The sequence below is a fragment of the Pleurodeles waltl genome, chromosome 1_2 (assembly GCF_031143425.1).
Source record: "Pleurodeles waltl isolate 20211129_DDA chromosome 1_2, aPleWal1.hap1.20221129, whole genome shotgun sequence".
Taxonomy (NCBI): domain Eukaryota; kingdom Metazoa; phylum Chordata; class Amphibia; order Caudata; family Salamandridae; genus Pleurodeles; species Pleurodeles waltl.
The window spans coordinates 1,175,410,412-1,175,436,865 of NC_090437.1; the positions used below are offsets into that span (position 1 = coordinate 1,175,410,412).

Genomic DNA, 26,454 nt, shown 5'->3' on the forward strand with positions numbered 1-26,454 from the left:
TTGTCCCGGGCTGCCTGAAGATTAGGCAAGTGACATCCCTCTTGGAAAAAGCTGGTGCAGACCATACAGCACTGAATAACTTTAATCAGTTGTGGAACATTCCCTTTCTGGCCAAATTGTTGGAAAAATGTGTACACAACCAAGTGTGTCAACATATTGATCAGTTCAACCTAGTCAACAAATTTCAATCAGGATTTAGACCAACTCACAGCAAAGAACAGCTAACTTATGCATCATGGGTTATGTCCTTAAGATGCTAGACCACAACGATTCCTACCTCCTCATCCTCCTAGACCTCTCATTGGTGTTTGACACTGTCAGTCACAACAGCCTACTAGAAATGCTAGGTTTATCTGGGAATGTATATTCCTAGTTTGCATCCTATTTGCAGAACCACTCACATTGAATCATATTAGGCAGCTCACTTTCAAATGCTTCACCAGTGCGATGTGAAGTCCCACAAGGGTCAAACATTCCTTCCACACTCCTTAAACTCTTCATGGACCCATTAACGGAAAGCCTCATATACCTTGTATACCACACATACGCAGATGATACACAGTTATACTTAAAAATATCCTCCCTAGAGGATGTCATTCATCTAAATAACACTTTAGTTAAAACACAGACCTGGCTGTCTCAAAACAACCTTATGCTGAACTCTCCAGAAACAGAATTGCTACTTATCTCTCCTCATACTGCGCACACATGAAGGATTGGTTTAATTACCTAGACACCCTCAACTGCAAACCTATCATAATAGAATCCACCAAATCCCTTGGAATAACACTGGATACGAATCTTAATATGCAAGCACGTCAGTGCAACCACGAGCAGTTTGTTATTCTAATTCAACCCACTGAAGAAAGTGAAATCGTTCCTGCCACCACCAGGTTTCAACCTAGCAGTATAATCACTAGTGGTCTCCAGACTAGAATATAGCTGTGTGACCCTTACAGGTCTCCCAAAGTTGAGAACGACTCCCCTTAAAGTGACCCTCAACGTAGCATCAAAATTGGTAACAGACATAAGACGTTTTTGCCACATTACCCCTTCTCTTAGGTCTCTCCGCTGGTTCCCTCTCAAAGCCAGAACTCAGCTGAAAATTGCTTAGGTCACTCTCAGAGCCTTGCATTATAACGATCCCAGGTACCTGGCAGAAAAGATTCGACTCTCGAAGGGCAGCCTCTCCTTCAGAAGTCTAAACTCCATCAGGCTAGAACTCCCCCAGATTCAGAAAAAAAACCTACACACTCCTTTTCAGGATCGACTCCGAGGATATGGAATTCCCTGCCACCCGAAATTCGGACAAACCCATCGACCCACATTTTCAAAATAGAGGTGAAAAGGATCCTAATGAACAGATTCCTCGCACAAAGACTCTGTTACCCTGTGTACAAGGGCACGACAACAATACTAATAGGGCTGATGCACATCCATCCCAGTAGAACTGCACACAAACACTGATCCCCCAGGGGACCTGGAACTGAGCTGATTCAGCTCAGGCCCCAGAAAGCCATCTTCTTGGAGAATTAGCCTACTGCTTCCTAACTCAATGGTGGATGTTTAATAATAGCTCGGATTCAACATATATCTTGTTTAAGTTTTGTTAGGTGTTTATATGTTTCACGTCTTTGATTCTGTTTCCAATTGTATGTACTCTTGGGTCATGGTTATGCTCACACTTTAAATAAAATAAAATAAGTGTCCTTGGTTAAGTGTGTATCGGATTTAGAGAAACCGTACAGGGACTGCTGCACAGGCTGACACAAAAGTAGTCGGACAGGATCACACTGTTAACATCAGCGGACACGCTCATTAGTGGCAACTACTGGCAGCGGGTAAGACTCACCCCTTCGCACTCCACGATGCCAACCTATTACGTCACTTTGCTGTACGCTGTCTTTCTCCAGCTTAGAACCACGTGCAACTGTGATGGTAATCCCCTCTTGTAAAACGGCCAGTCTGTCATGACGTTGGAACGCGAGGGGAATCCACTTATCTGAGATAACCACCGCATCTTGGTGTGGACATGCAGCCATGTTGCATGAGGATACTCCTAACGCAGCACTTTGGAACTCTGGTTCTGAGAGGAATCTTCAATGTAGGACCCGCTGTGTCACAGACCTCGGGTCTGAGGTAAACAACTGGAGCGCAGAGGGAGCCACAGCTTCTCTTGGAACCACACGTTCTACTCTTTCCTTATTTATCAGAACTCCGTGGCATACAGCCTGCTTTGTACAGTAGTTGCATTCCAGCAATTAGGCACAGCATATAGAAATGCCCACAGTACTCTGCACGATAATATTTCCGTGTTTTATTCTGTTTAAAATACAACAGATTTAACCTTTTAAGCACTACATAATTTGCAAAAATGTATTTTTCTTTTTAATATTCTAGTTTTGCTGTGTTCTGTGAATTGACTCATATTGGAGTGATCTTATGTTACTTTGAAGTAGTGTCGCAGAAATATATTTCACTAATGTAACACTTCTTACTTGTGTGTTTGCTGCGCTAGCTTGTGAGGACGTCGAAAGCAGAAACTCACAGTCTCGATCTCAGGCTGAGGGCCAAAGACCTGCTCCGAGTCTGCTTCTCCTCCTCGGGCCCGGCCTCTGCACCCAGCCTTAAAATCTGCCTCAGCATGTCACTGACACTCACACTGCTTCCTACTTCTGCTCCCACTGTTGGAGCTGTTCTTTACTCATTCAGTGCGGTACATGGCTCTGCTGTGTAATGTAAAATTACTATGCTGCAGTGCAGTGCACCACAGTGCTACCCAATGCATCAATTCTGTGCATTGTAATACTGTGCAGTGCAACAATGCTATACTATACAGGATTGTAAAATACTATTACATGCAGCAATACTATGCAAAGCACTACCTTGTAATGTAATGCATTACAACGTTTTGCAGGCTGGTACAGGACAAGCTGCTGTTCGAGGCCTCTGCCTGTAAAGTTTGTGGAACCTATCTGTAGTTACCAATCCGCTTGTGATGTTTCCCATTCATCCACTTAGCACTGATCCAGCTGCATATTCTTTTATTAAGTTTTCTTGTACTCATCCGTCATCTGGTGACACATTGTTATATTCACCCGCTAGCCCAGCGTCACACAAACTTGCCAACAAATTAAGAGCCACTTCCATTAACAAATGAGACATACCTTTTGGCTTTATTAGTGCTTGTTTACCCTGGCTACGCTGTAAATTATTGTAGGACGCTGGCCTGGTGTGTGGTGAGAACCTATGTTGTTATTACCCTGTACCAGGCCCAGGTATCCCCATTAGTTAGGTGTAGTCAGTGTCTAGGAAGCCAGGCTCTTTAGAAGTAGCTGTGGATGAGCAGCTAAGGCTCATCTAAGAGACATGCAAAGCTCATGCAATACCACACATGAAAGAACCACACAGAGTTACAAAAATAAAGGTACTTTATTTTAGTGACACAAATACTAAAATACCGTATAGACTATACTCTACTAGCAGGTGAGTAAACACACTATTATGTACACCTTGGTAATCAGGAATGGGCATAGAAAGCAATAGAAAACTGTGAAATACCAGTAAACAATAAAGACCCTGGTGGAGACCAAAACCGTATACTAAAAAAAATGAAATGCAACCCAGGTAATTGGAATCTGTAGAGGGAAGCTGGAGGAACTAAGAACCCCAAAATGTAACTACCAGAGTGCCCCCTAGCGACCAGGAGAGAAGAGGTAAGTACCTGTTTTTTCCCAAAACCACAGAGACACATTGTAAAATGAATGTGCAAGACCCAAGCAAGACTGGGAGAAACAGCAGATGGATCCAGACAGAAGAGGACCTGCAAATGAAGGAGACCAAGTCCAGTTGTAGTGTCCAGTTGGGGAGGAGCCACTACCCACCCTTCTGGAGATGCAGGACCAGGTCGATAGTGAAGATAAGTAATCGGCTATGCAGCACAGGAGCAGAGGAGAAGTTCCAGAAACGATGCAGCCAATGTCCCACATTGGAAGAACAGTTGTAGTCCGTAAGTAGTGGTGGAAAAACCACCAACAAGCCTTGGCAGAGGCAAGAGTCGCTGAAGAGAAGTTGCAGAGCTGCTGTGGAACAGGAAAGTCCAAAGGGACTCAACCCAAGGAGGGGAGTCCCAGGTGACCCTCAGCAGTGAGGAGAGCCAGAAGTCGAGGATGCAGCCCCCACAGGCGACTCACAGGCAGCAGCCACAGGAGTCACAGTGAAACCCACTCAGCACACCTGGAAAGGGGTCCCATGTCGCTGGAGCAGCAGGCAGCAGGCTACGCATTGCAGAGAAGAGTTCTGGGGTAGAGGTTACACAGAGCCTGAAGATTCTGTAGAAGAAGAGCCAACAAGCCTTGATAGCTGCAAGAGTCACGATGCACAGGGTGACTGTCCTGCAAGGAGAGACAAAGACTCACCACCTCCAAATTTGGACATCTGGTAGAGAAGACCAAGGGGACCACTCAAGACCACCACCTGTGTTGCAGGATCCACGCAGAGTTGCAGGAGAGAGGACCCACGCAGCCGGTCGTCGTTGCAGTTGGAGATTCCTTCTTGCGTCTTGGTGAAGACTAAAGACTTGCCACCCTCAGAGGATGACCAGCCGGGGAAATGTTGCAGTTGCTGGAAGGAGCCAGGGAAAAAATGTTGCAGATCGAAGTTGTCACTGGAGCTGCAGATTGTATAGTCCTGTGGAGTCCAGTTGTGGTCCCAGTGGCCAGAAGTCAAAGTAAATGCTGCAGAGGTGTCCTGCTGGAATATTTCACGTCAAATCTAAGGACCCATCCAAGAGGGAGACCCTAAATAGCCCTGTAAGGGGTATTGGTCACCTAGGAAGGTGACCACCTATCAGGAGGAGGTTGTGACGTCACCTGTCTGACCTGGCCACTCAGATGCTCCCACAGGCCTCTGCCCACCTTAGATTCAAGATGGCAGAATCAAGTGGCCACCTGGAGGAGCTCTGGGCACCACCCTGGGGTGGTGATGGACAGGGGAGTGGGTACTCCCCTTACCATTGTCCAGTTTCGCGCCAGAGCAGGGATTTGAGGTCCCTGAACTGGTGCAGACTGGTTTATGCAAGGAGGGCACCAAATGTGCCCTTCAAAGGATATCAGTGCCTTGGGGAGGCTACCTCCCCAAGCCATGTAACACCTATTTCCAAAGGGAGAGGGGGTTGCCTCCCTCTCCCAAAGGAAATCCTTTGTTCTGGCTTACTGGGCTTGAGTTGCTCAAGCAGCAGGAGGGCAGAAACCCAGCTTTAGGATGGCAGCAGCGCAGGCTGCCTGGGAAAACCCTACAAACTAAAAGGACAAAGCTGGGGGTTTTCTAAGGAGCCACCAGAGTGCATGGAATCATACAACCAATATTGGCAACAGTATTGGGGCATGATTGCTACATGTTTGATACCAAACATGCCTAGGTTCAGAGTTACCATTATGTAGCTGGACAAAGGTAGTGACCTATGTCCAGTACATGGGTACAATGGCTTACCCGCGCTCACGTTCAAGAAATTGGAGCTGGAGTTCGAGGGGGCAGCTCTGCTCATGTACTGGTGCCATCACACACAGATACGTGCACCCTGCCCTCTGGGCTGGGAGGGCTTGCCTTAGGGGTGACTTACAGTGACCTGGTGCAGTGATCTGCAGTAAAAGGGTGCATGCACCTTTTCACACAGCCTGCAATGGCAGGCCTGCAGACACATTTTGCATGGGCTCCCATGGGTGGCATAACACATGCTGCAGCCCTTGGGGAACCCCTGGTGCCCCAATGCCCTGAGTGCCTAGGTACCATATACTAGTGACTTACGTGGGGGTATCAGTATGCCAATTGTGGGGTGCACAAACTCAGGGACAACCACATTTAGGGGGATAGAGCACAGTCCTGGTTAGCAGGATCCCAGTGAACACAGTCAAGACACACCGACAGCAGGCGTAAAGTGGGTTAACCATGCCAAAAAGAGGATTCTTTCCTACAATTGTTTCATTTTTGTTTATTGGTGTGCAAGATACAAAAGGATTGTAGCTCTTGAATGAGCAAACTTGTTTCTCTTAGCTGTAGATTTCTTAGAAAAAATGTTGCAATGAAAAACGTTGTTTAAAAACAAACACCGTTATGTAGAGCCAACTGTAACTCAGTAACCTAAGTGTAGTTTGAATTAGAGGGTTTGCAATAACAAAATCTCTACAAGGAATTCCTTGTCTGTTTGGGATAGTTCTAATAATGAAAATACACATATTGAGAAGCAGAAATGTGTTGTGGCTCAGCTCTACCTTGGAAACGATGTGTGTTAGAACTACTTGTATCATGTTTTTTTTCTTTATTAGTGAGGATGCCTTCGGTTAGGTTTCTTTATAGTTGCAGAATCCTTTCCTCAGCAGTACTTCCCTGAGATCTGGAATGACCTTCCTGCAGACTTTGCACTGCGGGTTGAGAAGAAAAATGTGTTTGGGCCTCATGAAAATAAAATCCTGTCCCTTTTCCCGAATATCATCTCCGTGACTATTCTCTTTGATCTTTTTCCTGCCTGCTTAGCCTCATCATATGCGAAGGGACCCTTGTCAAACTCTGCTTTCTTTTTCTTCCTGTCATGGGGAGCTCTCTGTTCATGCACAGCTCCATCAGAGGTCTGTCTTGAAAACTTAGCAAAGTGCTCAAGTAAAACTAGCATTTGCCACAATGTTGGTAGTATCAACTCTTTTCTTTGTGTGTTATTTCTTTACTGCAATGCTGAAGCACTCCACAGTACCAATGCGAGGAAGTGATTAGCCACATACGTGAAAGAGTGAACTCTTCTGTCCATATCTACAAGAAGACAGATAAGTGCCAAGTGCTCTTGCTTTAGTGTCTGCTGGCCTTCGAGGAGTACCTGTGCATAGGGTACCGAGGGTATAAGAACAACCCTCCCAATGAAACCCTTAAGAAACTAAGGACAAAAGCTATGCAAAATATATTGTGAATACTTCAACTGCTTGACAGTTATCATGGAAAGAAATTAATGTAACAAGTTTATGATAAGCTTAGCGTCGAATCAAAAATTAAGTTTAGAGCCCTCGAATAAAGGTTGATTGGAAGAGATCATTTAAGTCTATGACGCTAATCATTGTGCGTCGTCTTTGGCATTACTTGGATCAAAGGGCAGGGTGGTATACACAAAAGTATGGGCTTGCTGAAAGAAGTCACCTTCGCACTTAGAGACGTTCTAACCCATGGGTACTCACAAACATTTTCCCAGGGGCCAAAAAGTTTGGTCTGTAACATGCTTGGGGGCCGCATTGATGCCAGGGCGGTGGCGGTCAGGTGGGGTAACTAGGGGGATTGGTGGCAAGGTAGGTTAAAGGCAAAGGATATACATCCAGTGGCTGAAATAAACAATGGGAAACCAGAAAACCTGGAATTTATCCTGGCTTACCCACTTTTCCAAATTGTGTGATCCTGGGCAATTGTTTAGTGTCACTTTCCCTCCTTTTTCTGCATTATCACATTTAAGATGACCTTGAAATACATGATTCATGGTGTGCACTGCACAAAACCTGCTTCTATGTTTGATTTAATAAACTATAATGTTGTTAATTGTATGATAGGAACCCAGGCCACCCATAAAGTGCACATACCAAGTGACTTGCCTCTTTAATTTACTATTGGTGGTGTTCTCAGGGTAAGGGAAATAATTAATGTTTCCAAATGTATGTTTGAAAACTATCACTTTAAAGGAATACATCTCAATGCACTGATGAAATAAATTGTACTAAGGCGAAAAGGTTCTGCATGTTAACTAAATACACAATTAATTTTGAAGAGACTGTCTTAGTTTTACATTTATTCTGCAAGATGTCTTTAAAAATGAAGGCGTTTTTAAAGTTAAGTGCAGAAGTCCCTAGTTACTTCCTTTCTTTAGCACCAGTTAAGTTTGAAATAAATGATTTTGTGTGTAAATATTTTTGCTAGTGCGGAGTCGAGCAAACAGCTGCCCAGTTCTCCTGTTGCCCAAGGGGCCGCATGTAAAGGTGAGAGGGGGGGCCGCATGAGGCCCGCGGGCCGTACTTTGAGTATCCCTGTTCTAACCCATTGACAAAGTGGGCGATTGCCCAGGGCTCCCTGGAAAAGTGCACTTTCTAGTTGACATCTGTCCATTCTATTTTGCTACCAAAACTTCTCTCTCTACCTTTACTTTTGACTTTGTCTCCTGCTACCCAGTGTCATCTTAAGGTCCTCTGGGGTACAGGCAAGACATATTTAAACAAAGTTTAATATGGAATTTAATGTTGTTGGCATCATATAGGCTTGAATCAGCAGGATCTTGCTATTAAAATGCAAAGTTTTACTAAACAAAGGCCCCTAAAGTATGTCTTGTCCATGGCCGCCAAAATCCTTAGGATGACACTGTTATAAACAATCCTGATTCTGAAATTACTTAATTAGGAACAGGTTGAATGTTATGTTTGAGACTGTGACATCCTTGGTTAAGTTTCGTGGGCTAAGTAAACATCGGTTCAAGAATATGCAGTAGGCGGAAACAGTCACTGCGGGGGCGAAGCAAGTGACACTATCTTGTCAATCATCTGACCAATGAGCTGGCCTCGTGACAGGCGAACCTCTTGTGGATGCCCTGGAGTAACGCAGAGCATGCTGGTGCCAGGAGTGTCTGACAAAGATACAGACCTGTAAACACTTGAAATGTTTTCACCATGTGAGGAAGGGAAAGGACTATGCTCTGAGACTCCGAAGCACATCTACCCTGTCTCCTCCAAAAATAAAAAATAAAAAAGCTTCACAGTCTGCTGCCAGTATTATGTGGACATTTAAAACCCCTAATAGAGATCAGCTTGCAGGTCATCCAAACACAAGCTGGAAACCAATTCCGAGCAAGGGGTTTGTCAGCTCACCTTGTGTTCATCATTCGACTACTGCTCCTCACCAGGACTTCGTGAAGAGAGCCAGTATCATGTCACGCAGTGTGTTGTCACACCTCCCATTAGGTTGTGCGCACAAGTGTCTCTTTAGGAAAAAATATTTTAGAAAGCATAAATTCTTTCATATCTTCTTTCATTGTGAGGAAGGCTCTGCCCCACCATCTCTGTATTTGTAATAAAAACAAGAATTAAGTACAAGAAAAATTGGACCCGATTTAGTTAAAAAAAAAAAAAAAAAAAGTAAATATATTTGCTTACACTTCTTGTGGGAGTAAATTTATGATTTATTACGAATTTACTAAGGTCTCCAGGTGTGCTCCTGGAAACTGCGATTTTTACGGTTCTGTATATATGTATTTTGTGGTGCAAAAATCCTCAAGCAAGCACAGATGCTCTTGCAAATTTGTTTTTCCCTCCTGTTGCTTTTTTTCACTGATAAATTACATCCCCACCCGTGTTTAATTTGTAAAAGAATTAGTTCTGATGCTAAAAGCTATGCCCAGAAGCTCACGACCGTCGCGATTACATGTCGCCACGACGAATACCAATGCGGTGTAATCTAGAATCCACCGCATGCTTTTTAAATGACTACCCGACGCTCCCTGCCCCTTTATCTCACTCCTGCAGTGCAGACCCCTCCCGACTCCCTTTGTGACGGGTTTTCCGTCTTTCTCTTTCTGCTTCTTTCCCCGTTGTGTTTTTTCTGGTCTTTCTCTCTGGTAATGTCAGATGAAGAACAATAAGTGGTGGTCCCCAAAAATGAGTGTCATTGGGCGCCACCAGCATCCTGGCCCTTCCTGGGAGGTGATTTACTCACGCTAACATCATTGCATGAGTTAATACTTTTACTAGTATGTAAATATATTTGTGACTGTCAGACTTGGTTTTATTCTCATAAAAGAGGCCACCGGCACATAAAAGCTACGTTTACATATCCAAATAGTTTGGTGAATTGAGTCCTCACTGATTGGGATTAACCGAGAATTGGATTTGGGAAATAGGCTGGGACAGTGCACGCTGAAAGGCCAAAGCATCAAAGGATTCATGATCCTCATTGTGCAGTGTCCGAAAATGTAATGCTAAGTCATTCATTGCTTTTAAAAGTATGAGCTTGGGACCTCACGAGAAAGCACTTAATGGACGTAATGAGGCAGTATTGTCTAAGCTATCACAGTAGGGAATTTAACTATTGGTAGAATTTTTAATATAGTTGGCTGTTCTCAGATTCCTCTGTTACTAACTGCTTCATGCGTTCATCGTTCAGGTCAACGTTTCTCAGTTTATAGATGTATGTAGGTTATTCCTGCATATATGATATGCATACACATGTACATCTTGTATATTTTCTGTTAGTATCCTAATACTTAAAGGTGACAATGGTTAGTGAGCCCTGATTGTAGGTTTTGTAAATGTGTTTTGCCTCAGCAGGACAAGGGCAACGCGTGAACGAATTTGGGCTCCATTCAGTGCTCTGCTCATGTGTTTTACTCAGTGTCGATGTAAAGTTGGGGTCACAGACAAAATTACACTATTGTCATTTGGGTGCTCCAGTCACTATGCAAGAAAATCATTTATTGACCTATGGCGCTCTCTCGTTGTGGTGCTGTAGGGCAGCTGCCTATAGTGACCATAATGAAGTACCATTCCAAGTGTTAATTGGTAATGGATTTTAGATTGCGTTCTCCTTTGTCTCATCCTGATCTGTTTTTGCCAGTGGTTTTCTTAATTGAAGTATTCATCTGATAACTGTATATAAAATGTAACACATTCCACCACTCTGTTGGCACAGGCTATTCTCAAGCTTTGCTTACAGGTGAGTGACTATAGCATATTAAGTACTCCCTCTCCACTCCTTTTCAGTTCTTCTAGTGTTCTGTGTTTTAGGCCTTTAGTGTTTTCTGTTACATTTGCTGTAATTGCTTCAATCAATATGGTTAACAAAGCTATGCCCTGTTAAAGAGCCTTACCTTTTTCTTAAACCCTGAATGATTTTTTCTATGCAACCGTGATTCTACTTTTCTAATGTCTCACAGGAAATGCTAAAGCCAAACATATGTGTTTTCTGGCCTTCTAGTGGTACCATGGAATGTCACTGACATTGGAACAGTCCTCACTAAACCTGTTTCAGGTTTCCGCTGCACAGCACTTGTGCTGTGCTTGCGAAATAAATCTCTTGTGACAAAAAAAAAATCTTTAAAGGGGCTTAGAGCCTTCCCATTACTTACCTTTGCTTACCATTGGTTGTCTCCCACCTCACTCAAGTTTTGTTGCCTCTATTGGTGAAGGCCTCCTCCTCGCTTCTTGACCTCCATCTAGGCTTCAGTCTTCATCCCTGCCATGGAGCATGGCGCATGAACTGCTTCCTCTGACCACTGTTCTTCTACTGGCCACAGGCTACTTTAGGTACTCTTTTATTTCCTTTTCACACAACCCCTCTTCGCTGTCATTCTCTTTAACCCACTCACCCCACCGCCTTTTTCCTCCCACCCTCTTGTTTCTTTTTTTTTCTTATTTTCTTGCAGGTTTATATAGCTGAAGCTCGACCCAAAGGTATTGTAGCAGGGCTGTGGGAGATAAAGTGATATGCCCAGAATTACAGAATGATGAGCCAACGCTGAGACTAGAACCTGGGTCACCAGTAGGTAGCTCGGGCTTCCACTCCTCATAGGAGAAGGTTGCTTGCCACCCCGAACCCACCCACATGCTGTTTTCTGCTGTAATGGAATGGATTCTGGGGCCATAAAGATGCAGGCAGTAGGGTATAAAAGGGTGCAAATGTTATTTGCTCCTGTCTTAACATTAGCACTTAATAGGAGCTGGTGTTATTATTTTCATGCCTTTAGCTGCTGGTAAATATCCACACAAACTAATTGTTAGAAATGGGGTCTCTAATTGGTAGAGGTATACACCTTTGTCCAAGTAGGGACCACAATCCTAGTCAGGGTAAGTCACACACAATCCAAATTATCCTGTTCCCACCCTCTGGTAGCTTGGCACTGAGCAGTCAGGCTTAACTTAGAAGGCAATGTGTAAAGCATTTGTGCAATAAATAATACAGTAAAACAGTGAAAACTCCACAAAAATACACTACACAGGATTAGAAAAATAGATATTTATCTGAATAAAATAAGGTAAAAACGATAAAGATTCAATAAGCACAAGTTGAAATATCACTTTTACAAGTTTAAAAAGAGTCTTCAATCTTAGAAATCAACAGTTGTTTCTTGATTACACAAAGTACCTGGTTTGTGTAAAAAATAACACGCACATAGACTGCAGAGGAGGAGATATGTGGAAAAATAGGGTGTGCATCGGATTTTCCAATGTGGCACAGACAATGTGTCATTTCTTTCCACGCTACAAGGGGCTTCTGTCGTTTTCTGTGCACAGTCTTTTTGACGCCCAGAGACGATGTGGGGAAGTCCTAGGCACGCCCGAAGAAGTCACAGGCGTTGCGTCAATCTGATTTTCTACTCAGGGAATCGGCTGCGTCGTTCCGGATTGGCTGGGCGTTGATCCAGTAGGGCGGTGCGTTAAATTTTCAGTTGCAATGCAGACGCTGCATCAAATGTCCACTCGGTAAGTCGGGCTGCGTCATTCCGGTTTGGCTGTGGAGCGATTTCTCGGTCGCAAGGCAGGCTGTGCAGCGTTTCCGACGATTTTCGGCGTACATGGAATTTCCTAAAGAGATGAAGTCTTTTTGACTCTGAGACTTTAGACAACAGGAAGCAAGCTCAATCCAGGCTCTTGGAGAGCACTTCTGAGCAAAGTCAGAGGCCATCATGGCAGCAGGGCAACAGCAGAGCAGCAGTTCTTCTCAGCAAAGCAGTCCAGATGACACCTTTAGGCAGCCAGGCAGTTCCTCTTGACAGGTTCAGGTCCAGAAGTGTCTGAGTTGGAGGGGTCAGGGACCCAGTTTATATACCCCAAAATGCCTTTGAAGTGGGGGAGACTTCAAAGAGTGGTTTTGAAATGCACAAGTTCCCCTTTCAGTTTAGGTCTGTCTGACAGGGTCCCAGTAGGGGGTTTGGCAGTCCATTGTGTGAGGGAAGGCCACTAGCCTTTGATATGTAAGTGTCAGGCCCTCCTCCCTTCCAGCCCAGGAAGACTCATTCAGTATGTAGATGAGTGCAGGTGTGACTGAGTGTCATGTGTTTGTGGTTGTCTGGGCGAAATGCACAAGGAAGCTGTCAACCAGCCCAGACATTGATTGGAGACAGGCTGTAAGGCACAGATGTTTTTTTAAGTGAAGTGAAATGCTCACTTTCTAAAAGTGGCATTTCTGAAATGGTAATATAAAATCCAACCTCACCCCACCAATAAGCAGGATTTTCTATTACCATTCTGGCCATGCTAATTATGACCTGGGTACCCCTTTCTGATCAGAATCTACCACTTAAACAGTATATGAGGGTAGTCCTAATGCTATCCTATGAAAGGAGCAGGCCTCACAGTAGTGGAAAATGAATTTAGGAGTTTTCCACTACCGGGACATATAAAACACACATGCATATGCCCTGCCTTTTACCTACTTAACACCCTGCCCTGAGGGTTACCTACAGCCCACCTTAGGGGTGACTTGTATGTAAAAAAAGGGGACTTCATGACTTGGCTAGTACTTTTAGATGCCAAGTCAAAGTGGCAGTGAAACTGCACATAGAGGCCTTGCACTGGCAGGCTTGAGACATGGTTAAGGGGCTACATATGTGGGTGGCAAAATCAGTTCTGCAGCCCACTAGTAGCATTTAATTTACAGGCTATGGGCACATGTAGTGCACATTACTAGGGACTTACAAGTAAATCAGATATGCCAATTGGGAATGAACCGATGTTACCATGTTTAAGGGAGAGAGCATATGCAGTTTAGCAATGGTTAGCAGTGGTAAAGTGCACAAAGTCCTAAAACCAGCAAAAACAGTGTCAGAAAAGTGGAAGGAGGCAGGCAAAAAGTTGGGGGATGACCACCCTAAAGCTGTCAGGTCTAACAGTATTAATGTAAGCAAAGTGTGCACATACACATTAGCAGGGTTTTTGGCAGGGGCATATTATAATTTACCCAGAATCACAGGATGTTGAGTCGACATTGAGCCTCAAACCTGGGTCCCCAGTCAGCAGCTGTGGCCTTCATGCCAGCGGCAGCTCCTCCATTAGAAAGGAGAAGGGTCACCCCCCTGCTAGCAGCAGCCACTGTAAATCCTTAAACAAACGAAACAATAATAAACCAAGTTTCTTATCATTTAGTTTGTTAAAGGGGCGGGGCATTGGAGATGATGAGGGGAGTGAGGTGAGTGCACTGTGCACTCCCCTCAGTGTGCATGTATATTTGGCTGGCCGTCTCGGGCCGGCCAAACACACATGCGCAGTAGGCTCTCTGCAGCCTGTCACTGTGTTGCCGGGCTGGCGAGCAGGCACAGGCTTCCAGTCTGCCTAGGAGTGCCCTGGCTGGGCGCTCCCAGCCAATCGTAACGCTGCTCTAAGCAGCGTCAGGATTGGTCGCAGGGCAGGCTGGGAGCCTGCGACCAGGAAGACAGAGCAGCGGGGCGACAAAGCGAGAAAGGTAAGTTAAAAAAAAAAAAATAATCATTTTATGTGTATACACTAGCCCCGCCACCCGCGTGCGCCATCCCGCCCCTTTACAGCGATGTGAGCCGCGACTTTGTCACGCCACATCCTCTCCCCAGAGGAGACGGTTGCTTGCCACCCCCAGCACCCTTCTCTGTTTTAAGGTATATTGCACAGCGGCACGGGCTGCTGTGCAAAATGTCTTCAAGTAAATAAAAGTAAAGCAGTCAGTGCTGGCCACACCATAGCGCTTTGTTTTCATTTACTTGAAGTCATGTTGCACAGCAGCTTGATTTAGTACGCAACATCTTTAGAAAACATAAACAAAGCCAAATAGCACGTGTAGAGCTATTTCTCTGTGTTAATGTTTTTAAAGATGTTGCAGTGCAGCACAGGCTGCGTGCAATATGACTTAAAAAAAAAAAAAAAGCGCTTTGATACAGTGCTTCTCTCAAATATCTGTAAAAACATCAACAGTGTAAGTAGGACTCACGCAGGTGAAACCTATTAGTTTTTTCCAAAATTTGTTTGTCTTGTGTTTTTCTAAATTAGATATCTATTCAGTAGAGGAAAAAAAGGCAAAATGACTGTACTTAAAGTCTAGGGACCCATGAAACAGGAAAGGCTTCTGAGTGTACTTATCACTGCGTCCTCTTCACTTTCTGAGTAGCTCCCCCGCCCATCTTAGGCTAAGCTAGACCCTCCTGCTCAGCACCGGGGTACTCCCCCAGGGGATTGTGCGCTGTCCAAATAATCATAATATAACCCTGCAGAAGCTCTTTATTTCTGTGATGTAGGTTGAATTGTACTATACGTTGCCTTTCAGGCTCTTTTCAAAATGTTGCTTAAATCGTGTGATCTTGTATTGTGGGCAGTAATTATCTACTTGTGTGTACTTGTTCTGTACAGAACAGAAAAATATGGGTTTTAAGTTTGCATAATAGAGCAAGTTTAAATAGTACACTCCTACTGTGAATAACAAAAGAGTCTTCATGTATTTTAATTTAAACATCTACTGCACTTTTACAGCTAAGAGCACGCTTACGAGTAGCCCGTTAATAGCTAACTCAGCGTGTTTCTGTTTCTCACAAACCTGTATTTAAATTGTGTTGCAGGTCTTCGTATTCTTGCTGTTACTTTGTACTGCCGTGTTGCTTCTTTAATTTCTATGGAAAGTATAGCCGGAGGGAAAGCAAAAAAACGCAGTACAGGGAGTACCTCGATTTTATCACTGAGGTGGGACTTGCTTGTGGATTTGATGTAGAAGAAGACTGTCTCAGGATTCCTTCAACTAAACGGGTATGTCACTGACCACACACAGCTTTTTTTATTTTCTTTATATGGACTGATATTTCTGAATCTCTTTGAGCGCTTTTGTTCAGAGTTTCTGGTTATGACAGATTATTCTGGTGACAAGTTGTAAGAATGTAAGTCCACGTCGCATTGTGCAGATGTAAAGTCCCTGCCATTTTCTCTTTGCCTAGGGGCTGGCACTCATCAGGGGCATCCTTGGTGTGTCCTGAGTTGGGGAGGACCTCCTTTGTTTTGCTGACTTTTAGTCCCAAGGTTGTTGCTCATCCCATGGTTGCCTTGGCACAGGCCCTGCCTGGCGGCAGCGGTGTACACTTTAGGTTTCAATAGATGTACCCAGAGAAGATACCTACTAGCCCTCCTCGCCTTCTAAATCAAGACCAGTGGTATATGGTAGATGTGGTCTCTTTATGGTTGCTTTTTTAATGTGTGAGGATGTTTTCTAACATTATGTGGATAGGTTTTGCAATAATGATCAGACATCAGAGCAACATGTGTGCGTGGGTGATAGTTTGATACCACAAAGTGTGCACATTTCCTTGAGATTAACCTTAGCTTGTACTTTGAATAGTGCCTCTGCCTAGTGAGTAGACCCCCACCCTGTGCCACCTTTGTAGGTTTTTCCTCCTTTTTTTGGTGATTTTTTTTTTTACTGTGTATTTGAGTGCAGAGGTTCAGCACCCCTTTTGGCCTATGTGCTATGTGGCTTGATAAGTGCCCGAGTACATCAGTGTGTGGCCCTTCTTTCCTGTGGGCACATGCACTGTTGTCACTGTCGATGAAACTGTGTTCTGCCAGCCTAAATCATCAAAGTTGGACCCCTTTGAGTATAGAATTTCTGATGCATAATCTCTAATTACCACAGGTCACGTGATATCTCTAATTAAAGGGACTGCAAGCACCTAACCCTAAAAGGAGAATTAAGTTAATTGTCCTGATCATTTTTTTGTACTATATTACACCCTGAGACACTTGGGGGGTCATTCCTACCCTGGCGGTCCGAGACCGCCAGGGTAGGGGACCGCGGGAGCACCGCCAACAGGCTGGCGGTGCTCCTAAGGGCATTCTGACCGCGGCGGTATGGCCGCGGTCAGAAAGGGAAAACCGGCGGTGTCCTGCCGGTTTTCCCCTGCCCTGAGGAATCCCCCATGGCGGCGCAGCTTGCTGCGCCGCCATGGGCGATTCCGACCCCCTCACCGCCATCCTGTTCCTGGTGGTTTTGACCGCCAGGAACAGGATGGCGGTGAGGGGTGTCGTGGGCCCCCGTAAGAGGGCCCCACTTTGAATTTCAGTGTCTGCATAGCAGACACTGAAATTCGCGACGGGTGCAACTGCACCCGTCGCACCCCTTCCACTCCGCCGGCTCCATTCGGAGCCGGCTTCCTCGTGGAAGGGTGTTTCCCACTGGGCTGGCGGGCGGCCTTTTGGCGGTCGCCCGCCAGCCCAGTGGGAAACCCAGAATGACCGTCTTCTGGCGGTTCCCGCTTGGCGGGCGGCTCCTGCCGCCCGCCAAGCTAGGAATCAGCCCCGTTGTGTCCTGCAGAGCTACTGTTGCATTGAGTTGCTGTCTGCCACTGCTTTCTGTTTTACTCTTCAGTAAGATTTGCGGGTGCTCTGTTAGCTAGAAGATTGCCATCTTCAAGTGCAGTTTGCAGTTGAGTACTGACTACAAATGCTACATGTTTACGAAAATTGCATGCTCCATGTGACCATTTTTATAGTTACTGTATTTATGTTGGTTTCCTTCACATTTTTAGATCGTCAAAGTGTTAACGATTTTAGGCAATTGGGTTACTGGTTGAGGAGAGTAAAATATTACCCAAGCAGCAACTACAGTCCTTTTCAGGGTGGAACACAAGTAAACCTCTAATTAACCTGTGCTTAACCCTGTGGTAGCTTGGCGCAAAAGCAGTCAGGCTTAACTTAGAAGCAGTGTGTAAAGTACTTATGCAACATACAACCCATAGTTACTTGAAAGCACAACACCAGAGGAAACACCACATCAATTTAGTTAAATAGAGTAAATTGTAATACATTATTTGACACCAAAACAACAAAAATCGAAAAGAAGTCCTGAAGATATGCAGTTTGAAAGATTTTGTTGAATATAATGCTTAAAAGTAAAAAAAAAACAAAAAAACTGCAACAATGGTTATCTGGTTGTGTCGAACCGGGACAAACTTACAAGTTCAGGTCAACTGTGATGGAGCCTTATACAGGGGCCAAGTTAGGCCCGTTGAGCAAAGTACCTTAAATCCTGGTTGCAGACCATTGTGAGGTTTAGTTTTGAGGATTTGCCACACAGCTGCAGTTGCGAGGGGCCGTGATGCGAGGTCCTATGTTGAGATTGCGTTGCACAGCAGTGGTTATGAGGAGTTGCAACACTGTGATACAGTCCTCGTCAAGGATGTGTTGCATAGTGGCAGTTCAGAGGAGCTGCGAGGTCCTGTGTCAGGGATTCAGTGGCGGTTCCGATGCAAGTTCTGATTCAGAGCTGCAAGGTGATGGGTCGCGCTACATCGGTCCTGTTGGGAGCACAGTTGGGCTGGCAGAGCAACTTCAGGCCCACTTCTAAGGGTCTTGGACTGGGATGGCATCACTTGGGGATAGTACTCACAGCAGGTAGAGTCCAGGTGCAGGTTCAAGGTAGTTGGAGCCTTTTCCGTCCTTGAGGCTCTGATCAAGGAGCCAATCAACTAGCCCTTGGAGTCACTCTAGTGGTCATGGGTTCAAAATGCAGATCCAGTCCTTCTTGCTCAGGCATTAGGGCAGCAGAGTGACAGTCCTCCTTGCAGCACGGCAGTCCTGAGTCTTTCACAGGCCAAGATGTGTATTGAAGAGTTGGATCTCAGAGTCCAATGTTTATACTTGGTTTCAGCTTTGAAATAGGGGGCACTTCTAGAGACCAACCCCTACAAAAGTGTCTGCCTTCCTGCCATGCTTCAGTTTGTCTGGGGGCACAGAAGACTACTGTCAAACCCGTTGTGAGTGTGCTGCTACAGAGTCTTTGTGATGTGCAAGCATGGTAGGTGACAGCTCCTACCCCTATCAAATAGGAGATGGCCCATCTTGACAACACCTTTCCCCCTTTGTCCCACTGTCTGGGAGTAATACACAAAGGTGAGCTGACAGCTACACTGAGTTATGTGACTTAGGATACAGACTGCAGCCTCCAAATGATGAGGACAATGAAATGGCAACTTTCTGAAAGTGGAATTTTCAGAATTGTAACTTAAAATCCAACTTTACCATTGAAGAGGGCTTTAAATTATAATTCTTCAGACACAAATCTCGACATTCCTTCTTGCTCCCCATTGAAAGTTATCACTTATTAAATGTAATAAGGTAACCGAATGTCATCCTATGGGAGAGGTAGTGAAAAACGAATTGAGAGTTTTTCACTACCACACCATGTAACAGTACATGTCCAGCTTTTAAATACACAGCACCATGTCCTCTGTGCTTTTTAGGCCTTCCTTTTGGGGGACTTCTTGGTATTTAAAGGGAAGATTTGGGCCTGGCAAAAGATTTAATTTGCCAGGTCCAAATTGCAGTGTAAACCTCATACACAGGCTGCAATGGCAGGCCTGGGACATGTTTAAAGGGCTACTGTAAGAAATTGGGTCACTGTTTGAGGAGGTGAAAGTCTTCTCCAGCAGCAACCACGATTTTTCTCAGGGTGAAGAGTCAAGCGAACCCTAAATTAACCTGTGTTTACCCCTCAACAAAAATCCAACCAGTATCACCAGAGATTTTAGCACCCGCTTCATTGTTGCAGACCTTGCTTATCATTGACCACTTGGAATTTGGACACAGGACTTCTTTTGGTGTGCCCTGGTATTGCATATTTAAGTATCACCAGAGATATTCAGTTTCAAAGATTTTAGAAACAATAGTGTCAAAAGGCAAAAAGCGCTAGCTGTGGATATCTGGTCGCACCGGACCGGGACAAAGTCACATGTTCAGACCGACCACGGTGGAGCTTGCTGGTCTATTGCCTTGCTGGACTGCTGCCTTGCTGTGCATTGGCTAACTCCTAATTGGCATGGATTATCTTCACAGTAAGGCCATAGTATACAGTACTGGACATACAAGAGTGGCAAGGAAACAGTTAAATGTGAATTGTGGACTGTAGCCTCTTTTGCGCCATCCACTAGGACAACAAAGAGAACATGGCTTCCGGCCTACCTGTGTATCCTGACTCCTGCAGCTTTCAACCTTTAAAAGTTAAACTTTGTGTTCCTGAACCTCCAGTAGGCTAAATAGCATGAGCCTGCCTGCAGTTTCCCCTTAATGATGTGGGAAAACGTCTCACAATATTAAAACAGTGACTCAGGCCTTTGGCAGGAATACCTGGGAGTGATGTAGGTGATTTCTATCTGCTCAGGACTGTGGGTGGGGAGAATTGAAGAATTTCATTAACCCCTTAGCTGCTGGGCCTCCCCCCCCCACCCCCCCACCCCCCCACCCCCCCAGTGCTGAACCCTTTTTGGCTATTTGGGGCAGTTTGTACCTTCATAACATTTTGTCCACGTAAGCTATCCATGCCAAATTTGTGTCCTTTGTTTCCAACATCCTAGGGATTTTAAAGGTACGCAGAGTTTGTGGGCTCCCCTGGAGGAGACCAAGAAATTAGCCAAAATACAGGGGGAAAAGTCGTTTTTAAAAAAGAAATGGGAAAAAAGGGCTGCCAAAGAAGGCTTGTGGTTTTTTTCCCTGAAAATGGCATCAACAAAGGGTTTGCAGTGCTAAAATCAAAATTTTCCCAGCTTTCAGGAATAGGCAGACTTGAATTAGAAAACTGCATTTTTCAACACAATTTTGGCATTTTACTGGGACATACCCATATTTACTATTTTTTGTGCTTTCAGCCTCCTTCCAGTAGTGACAGGAATGGGTATGAAACCAATGCTGGATCCCTGAAAGCTAAACATTTCTGAAAAGTAGACGAAATTCTGAATTCAGAAAGGGGTCATTTGTGTAGATCCTACAACGTTTTCCTAAAGAAAATAGCTGAAGTTAAAAAATATTGAAATTGAGCTGAAAAAAACAGCCATTTTTCTCCATGTTTTACTCTGTAACTTCTTCCTGCGGTCAGATTTTTTTAAAGCCATATACTGTTACGTCTGCTGGACTCTTCTGGTTGTGGGGATCTATAGGGCTTGTAGGTTCATCAAGATCCCTAGGTACCCAGAGCCAATAAATGAGCTGCACCTTGCAATGGGTTTTCATTCTGTACTGGGTATACAGCAATCCATTTGCTGAAATATAAAGAGTAAAAAATAGGTATCAAGAAACCCTTTGTATTTCCAAAATGGGAACAAGATAAAGTGTTGGAGGGGGCGGGGGTGCAGGAAAGGCCTTTAAAAAAAATGCCCCCCTGGGGGTTACCCTTCCCCAAGGGGTCGCTCCCTTATGACAGTTTCATTTAAAAAAAAATAAACATCCCTGGTGTCTAGTGGGTGTTTTGACAGTCGGATTGCTTGCAATCCGGCTGCCAAAACGCTGAGAGAGACTTCAAATGGAAGGAAATAACTTTCCTTCCCTTTGAAGTCTCTCGGCCTCCTCCACGTGATCGGAAGAGAAATGCTTTTGCATTTCTCTTCCGATCGCGCTGGAAGCTGAGCTTCCAGCACGATGGGAGGAGGCCTTGTGACAAACAGCGGGGGGGGGGGTGAGAGGAGTCGGGGGTGGAAGGGGAAGGTCTTCCCCTTCCATCCCTGCCTTGGGGGGCAACCCCACAGAGGGAGCGCTAGCGCTCCATCTGAGCTCTGTGCCCAGGACGTAATGGTTACGTCCTGGGCACACGAGCACTGTGCCACAGGACGTAACCATTACGTCCGCGGCACAGAAGGGGTTAAACACAATCTATTCCTTAAAAGGTATTCAAAGCAGGGAGGAGGAAATATGTAGCCCTCCCCCTTTTCCTATGGGAACTCACATCCGCCCCTCCTACTTGTCCTTCTACCCTCCAATTCCAGATTCTTCTATTCTTACTCATTCCACCAGTCCTCAAGCCTCTCTCCACATGCAGCAAGTGTTGCTGCCCGTTTGCCCCCTCAAGGCACAAGTTTACCTGTCCCTTTCCCCACTGTGGCAGTGGTCCTTCTGTCCCCAGCTGCTATTACAACTCTTTCCCTGCTTCCCCTAGGCCACCCAAGCCTGTGCCCCCTCCCCTTGAAGCACCTGTTGCTACAGTGAAATTCACAGTGATGAAGAAAGCTGTTACTTTAGCCCCGTCCACCAGCCTGCCTCCTTGAATTAAGATGGGAGGAGGGGGCTACAGTAACAGCTACCTCTCCACTGTGTGTTCCACATTGGTAAGAAATGTGTCCAGTTGGTGTCAGAAAACAGCACTTTCTTTGGCACAAGACATCCCTCTGTACAGCTCTCTCCTGCTGCCCGTAGGGGGCTTGTTTGCTGGCTTTGCACTTGAGCCACAGTATTTTTGTACCAGTCATGTTTTGTGCTTGTCGCAAAAATACCACAACTTTTCGTTTTTTCGTCTGCAGTTTTTTAGGGTTGAGGCTGCGAGAACATGCACTAGTGCATGTGTCTCGCTAGTGAGTCTCTGTTGTTATATAGAAAGGTCTTGTAGCCCACTTATTCCTTACAATTTGTTGGCTTGCTTGGTACTCTTCTTTACAGCCTCGTAATTCATCACTGCTGGCCAAGCATCATTTCCGTTGCGGTCTGTGGAGCAAGGACCAAGCACTGATTGATTCAAACAGTGCCCGGCCTCTGCTCCCAATGTGATTGAGGTACTTCTTTTTAACTTCTAGGGCCCCCTAAACAGAAGGCGTGTGGCTGAGAAAAATGTGCAGCAGGACAAACAAATTTCCAAATTTATATTTTCTATAGTTCACTCTTTTCGTTTATCTTACCAAGTCTTCTTTTCTCACTTTGTACTCATGTTTTGTTTTGTTTTTGTTCATGCACACTGTTCTCAAATGAGGACGATTATCTTGTTCTAAATTTTGCAAAGCAACATTGTTTCTTTCTTATAATTTTCTGAAATTTTGCTCTAACATATAATCGTGCAGTACACCCCAGTCTACCCGGCTCCAGTCCAATCCATCCCACTCCAATCCTAACCAGTCCATCTCACAGCAATCCACCCCACTCAATCCAGTTGACCCCAGAACAATCCAGTAGACCCCACTCCAAACCAAACCACTCACCCAAATCCATTCCAATCCTCCTAACCTAGCCCACTCCATTCTGCTCCACTTCAATAAAAAACAATCTGCCCGACTCCAATCCAGAACACCTTGCCCCACTCCAATAAAAACAATCTGCCACACACCAACACAAATCAATCTGTACAACTCCTTTCTAAAACAGTCTGCCCTATACTAATCTGCCCGGCTCCAATATAAAACAATCTACCCCACTCCAATCTGCCCCACTCCATAACAATCTGCCCCACTAAAATCCAAAACGAATCTGCTCCACTCCAATCTCTCCTACCCCAATACATAACAATCTGCCCGCTGCAATGCAAAAAAATCTGAACCACTCCAATCTTCTCCCCTCGAATGCACAGCAATCTGCCCCACACCAGTCTGTCCCAATCCAAAACAATTTGTCCCACTCCATTCTAAAACAATCAGCCCCACTAAAATCCCAAACAATTTGCCCCTCTCCTATCCAAAAAAATCTGCCCCACTCCAATCTAAATCAATTTGTCCCACACCAGTCTTCCCCACGTCAGTCCAAAACAATCTGCCCCACTCCAGGCCATCAAAAAAATCTGCCCACTCAAGTCAAACAGTCTGCCTCTCTCCTGTCTGCCCCACTCGGCGAGGTGGCAGGTCTACTTAACTTCGGATGCCTTCCGGCAGGGTAAGGATGCAACAAATTACCAAAGGTAGCGAGTTAAGCCTAAAATGGTTAAAAGGAGTACCCCCACAGGAAAGGACAAACGCCAGTGCCAAGACTCATTGTACTCAAAGCCAAATTGTTTGATTTATAGCTGGGTAGTTTACAGTCTTCCTACCTATATAAATGTCGGAACGATTTATGTTAGGCCTGCCAACAGATGATTTATGTCCCCATGTGGCTTATAAATGTCAAAGTGATTTATGATAGGCTTAAATGATTTATGACCCTAATAAAGAAAAACGGGACTCGTCTAGCTATCAGTCAATGTAAATAAACTGCGGCCAATGTATTTCCAAACTACATAAAGACTATGTGTATCATTGCATTGTTTCAGTAGTAGCCCCCATGCCGGGGTTTTAATGTTATTCATAATATCGGCAGGGGTGGCGGTCTCGCAGGAGACACCACCCCTCACCCAGTGCTGCTAGAGGGCATGCTTTTCCAGTGGAGGAACTACATTCTGAGTGATGCGCTTCTTTGAATCTCAGCTCTTCCCTTTGGTTGTTTGATCTTGTACATGTCTTGTTTTCTAAGTGAACACTTACATCCAGTGCATTCTTTGCTTTCACATTGAATTATTATAGTCCGACAAAATGCCTGTAACTGAACTGTTTGTGTGATATGTCCTGCTCTATGCACCCCTCATATGCACGGAAAGGTTTATGTGTTAGCCACATGCACCACTAGATCCCAGAACATGCTTGCATCTGACTGCATACATGCCTGAGACATACAAAGGTCGCCCAGGAGCATGAGCTGCTGTATAACATGACTTAAAGTGAATAAAAACAAAGTGCAGTGGCGGGGTCAGTGCTGGTCTTGCCTTAGTGTTTTGCTTTTATGTACTTAAAACTATGTGTTTCTGTGTAACACCTTTAAAAGACACTGACCACATAAATAGGTCTCGCATAGGCGAAACCTGTTGGCTGTGTCAAATCTTGTTTACTATTTAGTGAAGTACAAAAACTGTCAAGTCGAACAGTACCAAACCACTCTTTTTCTAGCTGTTGTGTACCCAAGTGAGAATAAGTGGAAAATATTGGGTACCCTCATTGAATAACAGACCAAGAAAACTGAATGTTGTTGGCGAAGACTAAGGACGTAGATTGCAAAACTCTTTAAGCGTACAATTAGAAGAGAGTTTCTCTAACACAGATAGCCAATTACCAAAATTATAACCATGCATGAGGAAGACAGGACATCTGTTAACATTAATTGAGTATGGAATGCCATAGTGAACCATGAAGGGAAGGTCACCATATTGAGGGTAGGACCAAGGGCAGGGAGGCAAATAATATTGGAACCTGCAGAGTAAAGTACTGTTTGAAATATCAGAAGGCAGTGATATGTCATAATAAAAAATCACAAAAAAATTAGGCAAATTGTAGAAACGCAACAGGGCTGAAGAATAAGCAAAGAGTTGTGAATGTAAAATCCGTTTAATTTTAAATACACTTGTGATGTATTGTCAGATGTGACCGAGACGGCTTACTGGCCAGGGCATACGTTACATCTTTTTATTGACAGTGGATATATCTTGTTAATGAATGATACACTGGTAGGGACGCTAATGGGATTCGAGGAGTGAGCAGTGAAGGGGTTCCTTAATAGCCCTCAAACTCATTGATGAGATGTGTCTCCAATCTTTCTTGAAATGCTGGAGCAACAGGACTTTGTATTTCTTTCTTTTCTACTTCTTTTACCTACCCATCTTTTAGTTAGATGTTCTAGTTTTCACATGCTCACCTGCTGTATTTTACAACTGTGAAACAGTAAGCACATATGCTCTTTAGATAGTTAGGACATAATGGTAAAGATGTAGCTGCTTTTCCTAAATGTATTACCTCTCATGTTTGATATCAAGGTCATCGACTTAAACTAAACAAAAAACAATTACATTATATTTATCTTTCTGCCTAAAGGTATGCCTCATTGGAAAATCAAGGACATATCAACTAAGAGACGAAGCTTTAATTGATGAACAGAGAAAAGAGTATATTAGGAAACAACAGTGTGATGTAATCACAAAAAAGGATTTTCCTGCATGCAGCACAACAGACTGTATGCAGGTATCTAACCAATGTTCTCACAGTGATGCCGCCAACAGTGATGAAAAAGAACATCAACAGTGTCCCTATCCAGAAGACAATAGGAAAACCTCTGAAAGTAGAGACTGGATATCTGGCTTTTTACCAAGAGAAAAAAACGAGCAAACCAGAAACTGTGCAACACTCCCGCGGGATTTCATTGACCAGGTTGTTCTGCAAGTAGCCAGTTTACTTTTAGATACTGCCAAAGAAGACCAGGTTGAATGTGTTTCTGAAGAAAATGCAAAATCTTGGAATAGTGGAAGTAAGTCTTTGCTTCTCAGTTTGCATAAATGGTCTGTTTTCCTGCTCAAGGTTATCTCTTTGCTCTATGTTGTTGTCTTGTTCTCTGTATTTAGTCCACCTCACAGTAAGACTTTAGGGATCTTTGAGTCTAAAAAAAAAACCAATTGCCTTCTGATCTCATATGGTGTTTCCTTTTTGTTACTGATGAACAAGCATCTGTGCTGCCCTAGTTGATTGCAGAGTGTGATTTTTCCGACATTTGGTTTCCTATCAAAGCCACGCTGGGTTGTATCAGTACAGCAGACTCATTTTATTACGATGGATTCCATGCCAGCCCAGTGGACTTTCAGAGGAATGAGACCGCCATGGACTTTTAGGTCAGTAATCATTTGCGTTGGATTTAGGAATCACGGTTATTGTGATGTGGAGTAGGTAGATTGAATTAGTGACTGAAT

The 26,454-nt window shown here is 44.5% G+C and overlaps 1 protein-coding gene across 2 annotated transcripts in view; it reads left to right on the forward strand.

Annotated features, from left to right (window-relative positions):
* TRMT44 (tRNA methyltransferase 44 homolog) overlaps positions 1 to 26,454 on the forward strand; it is a 246,607-nt gene that overhangs the window by 196,759 nt on the left and 23,394 nt on the right. For both annotated transcript variants that reach the window (XM_069203438.1, XM_069203431.1), the window contains exons 8-9: positions 15,587 to 15,770; positions 25,589 to 26,018. In XM_069203438.1, coding sequence (XP_069059539.1) covers positions 15,587 to 15,770; positions 25,589 to 26,018 — 614 coding nt within the window. The remainder of the gene's footprint in view (positions 1 to 15,586; positions 15,771 to 25,588; positions 26,019 to 26,454) is intronic.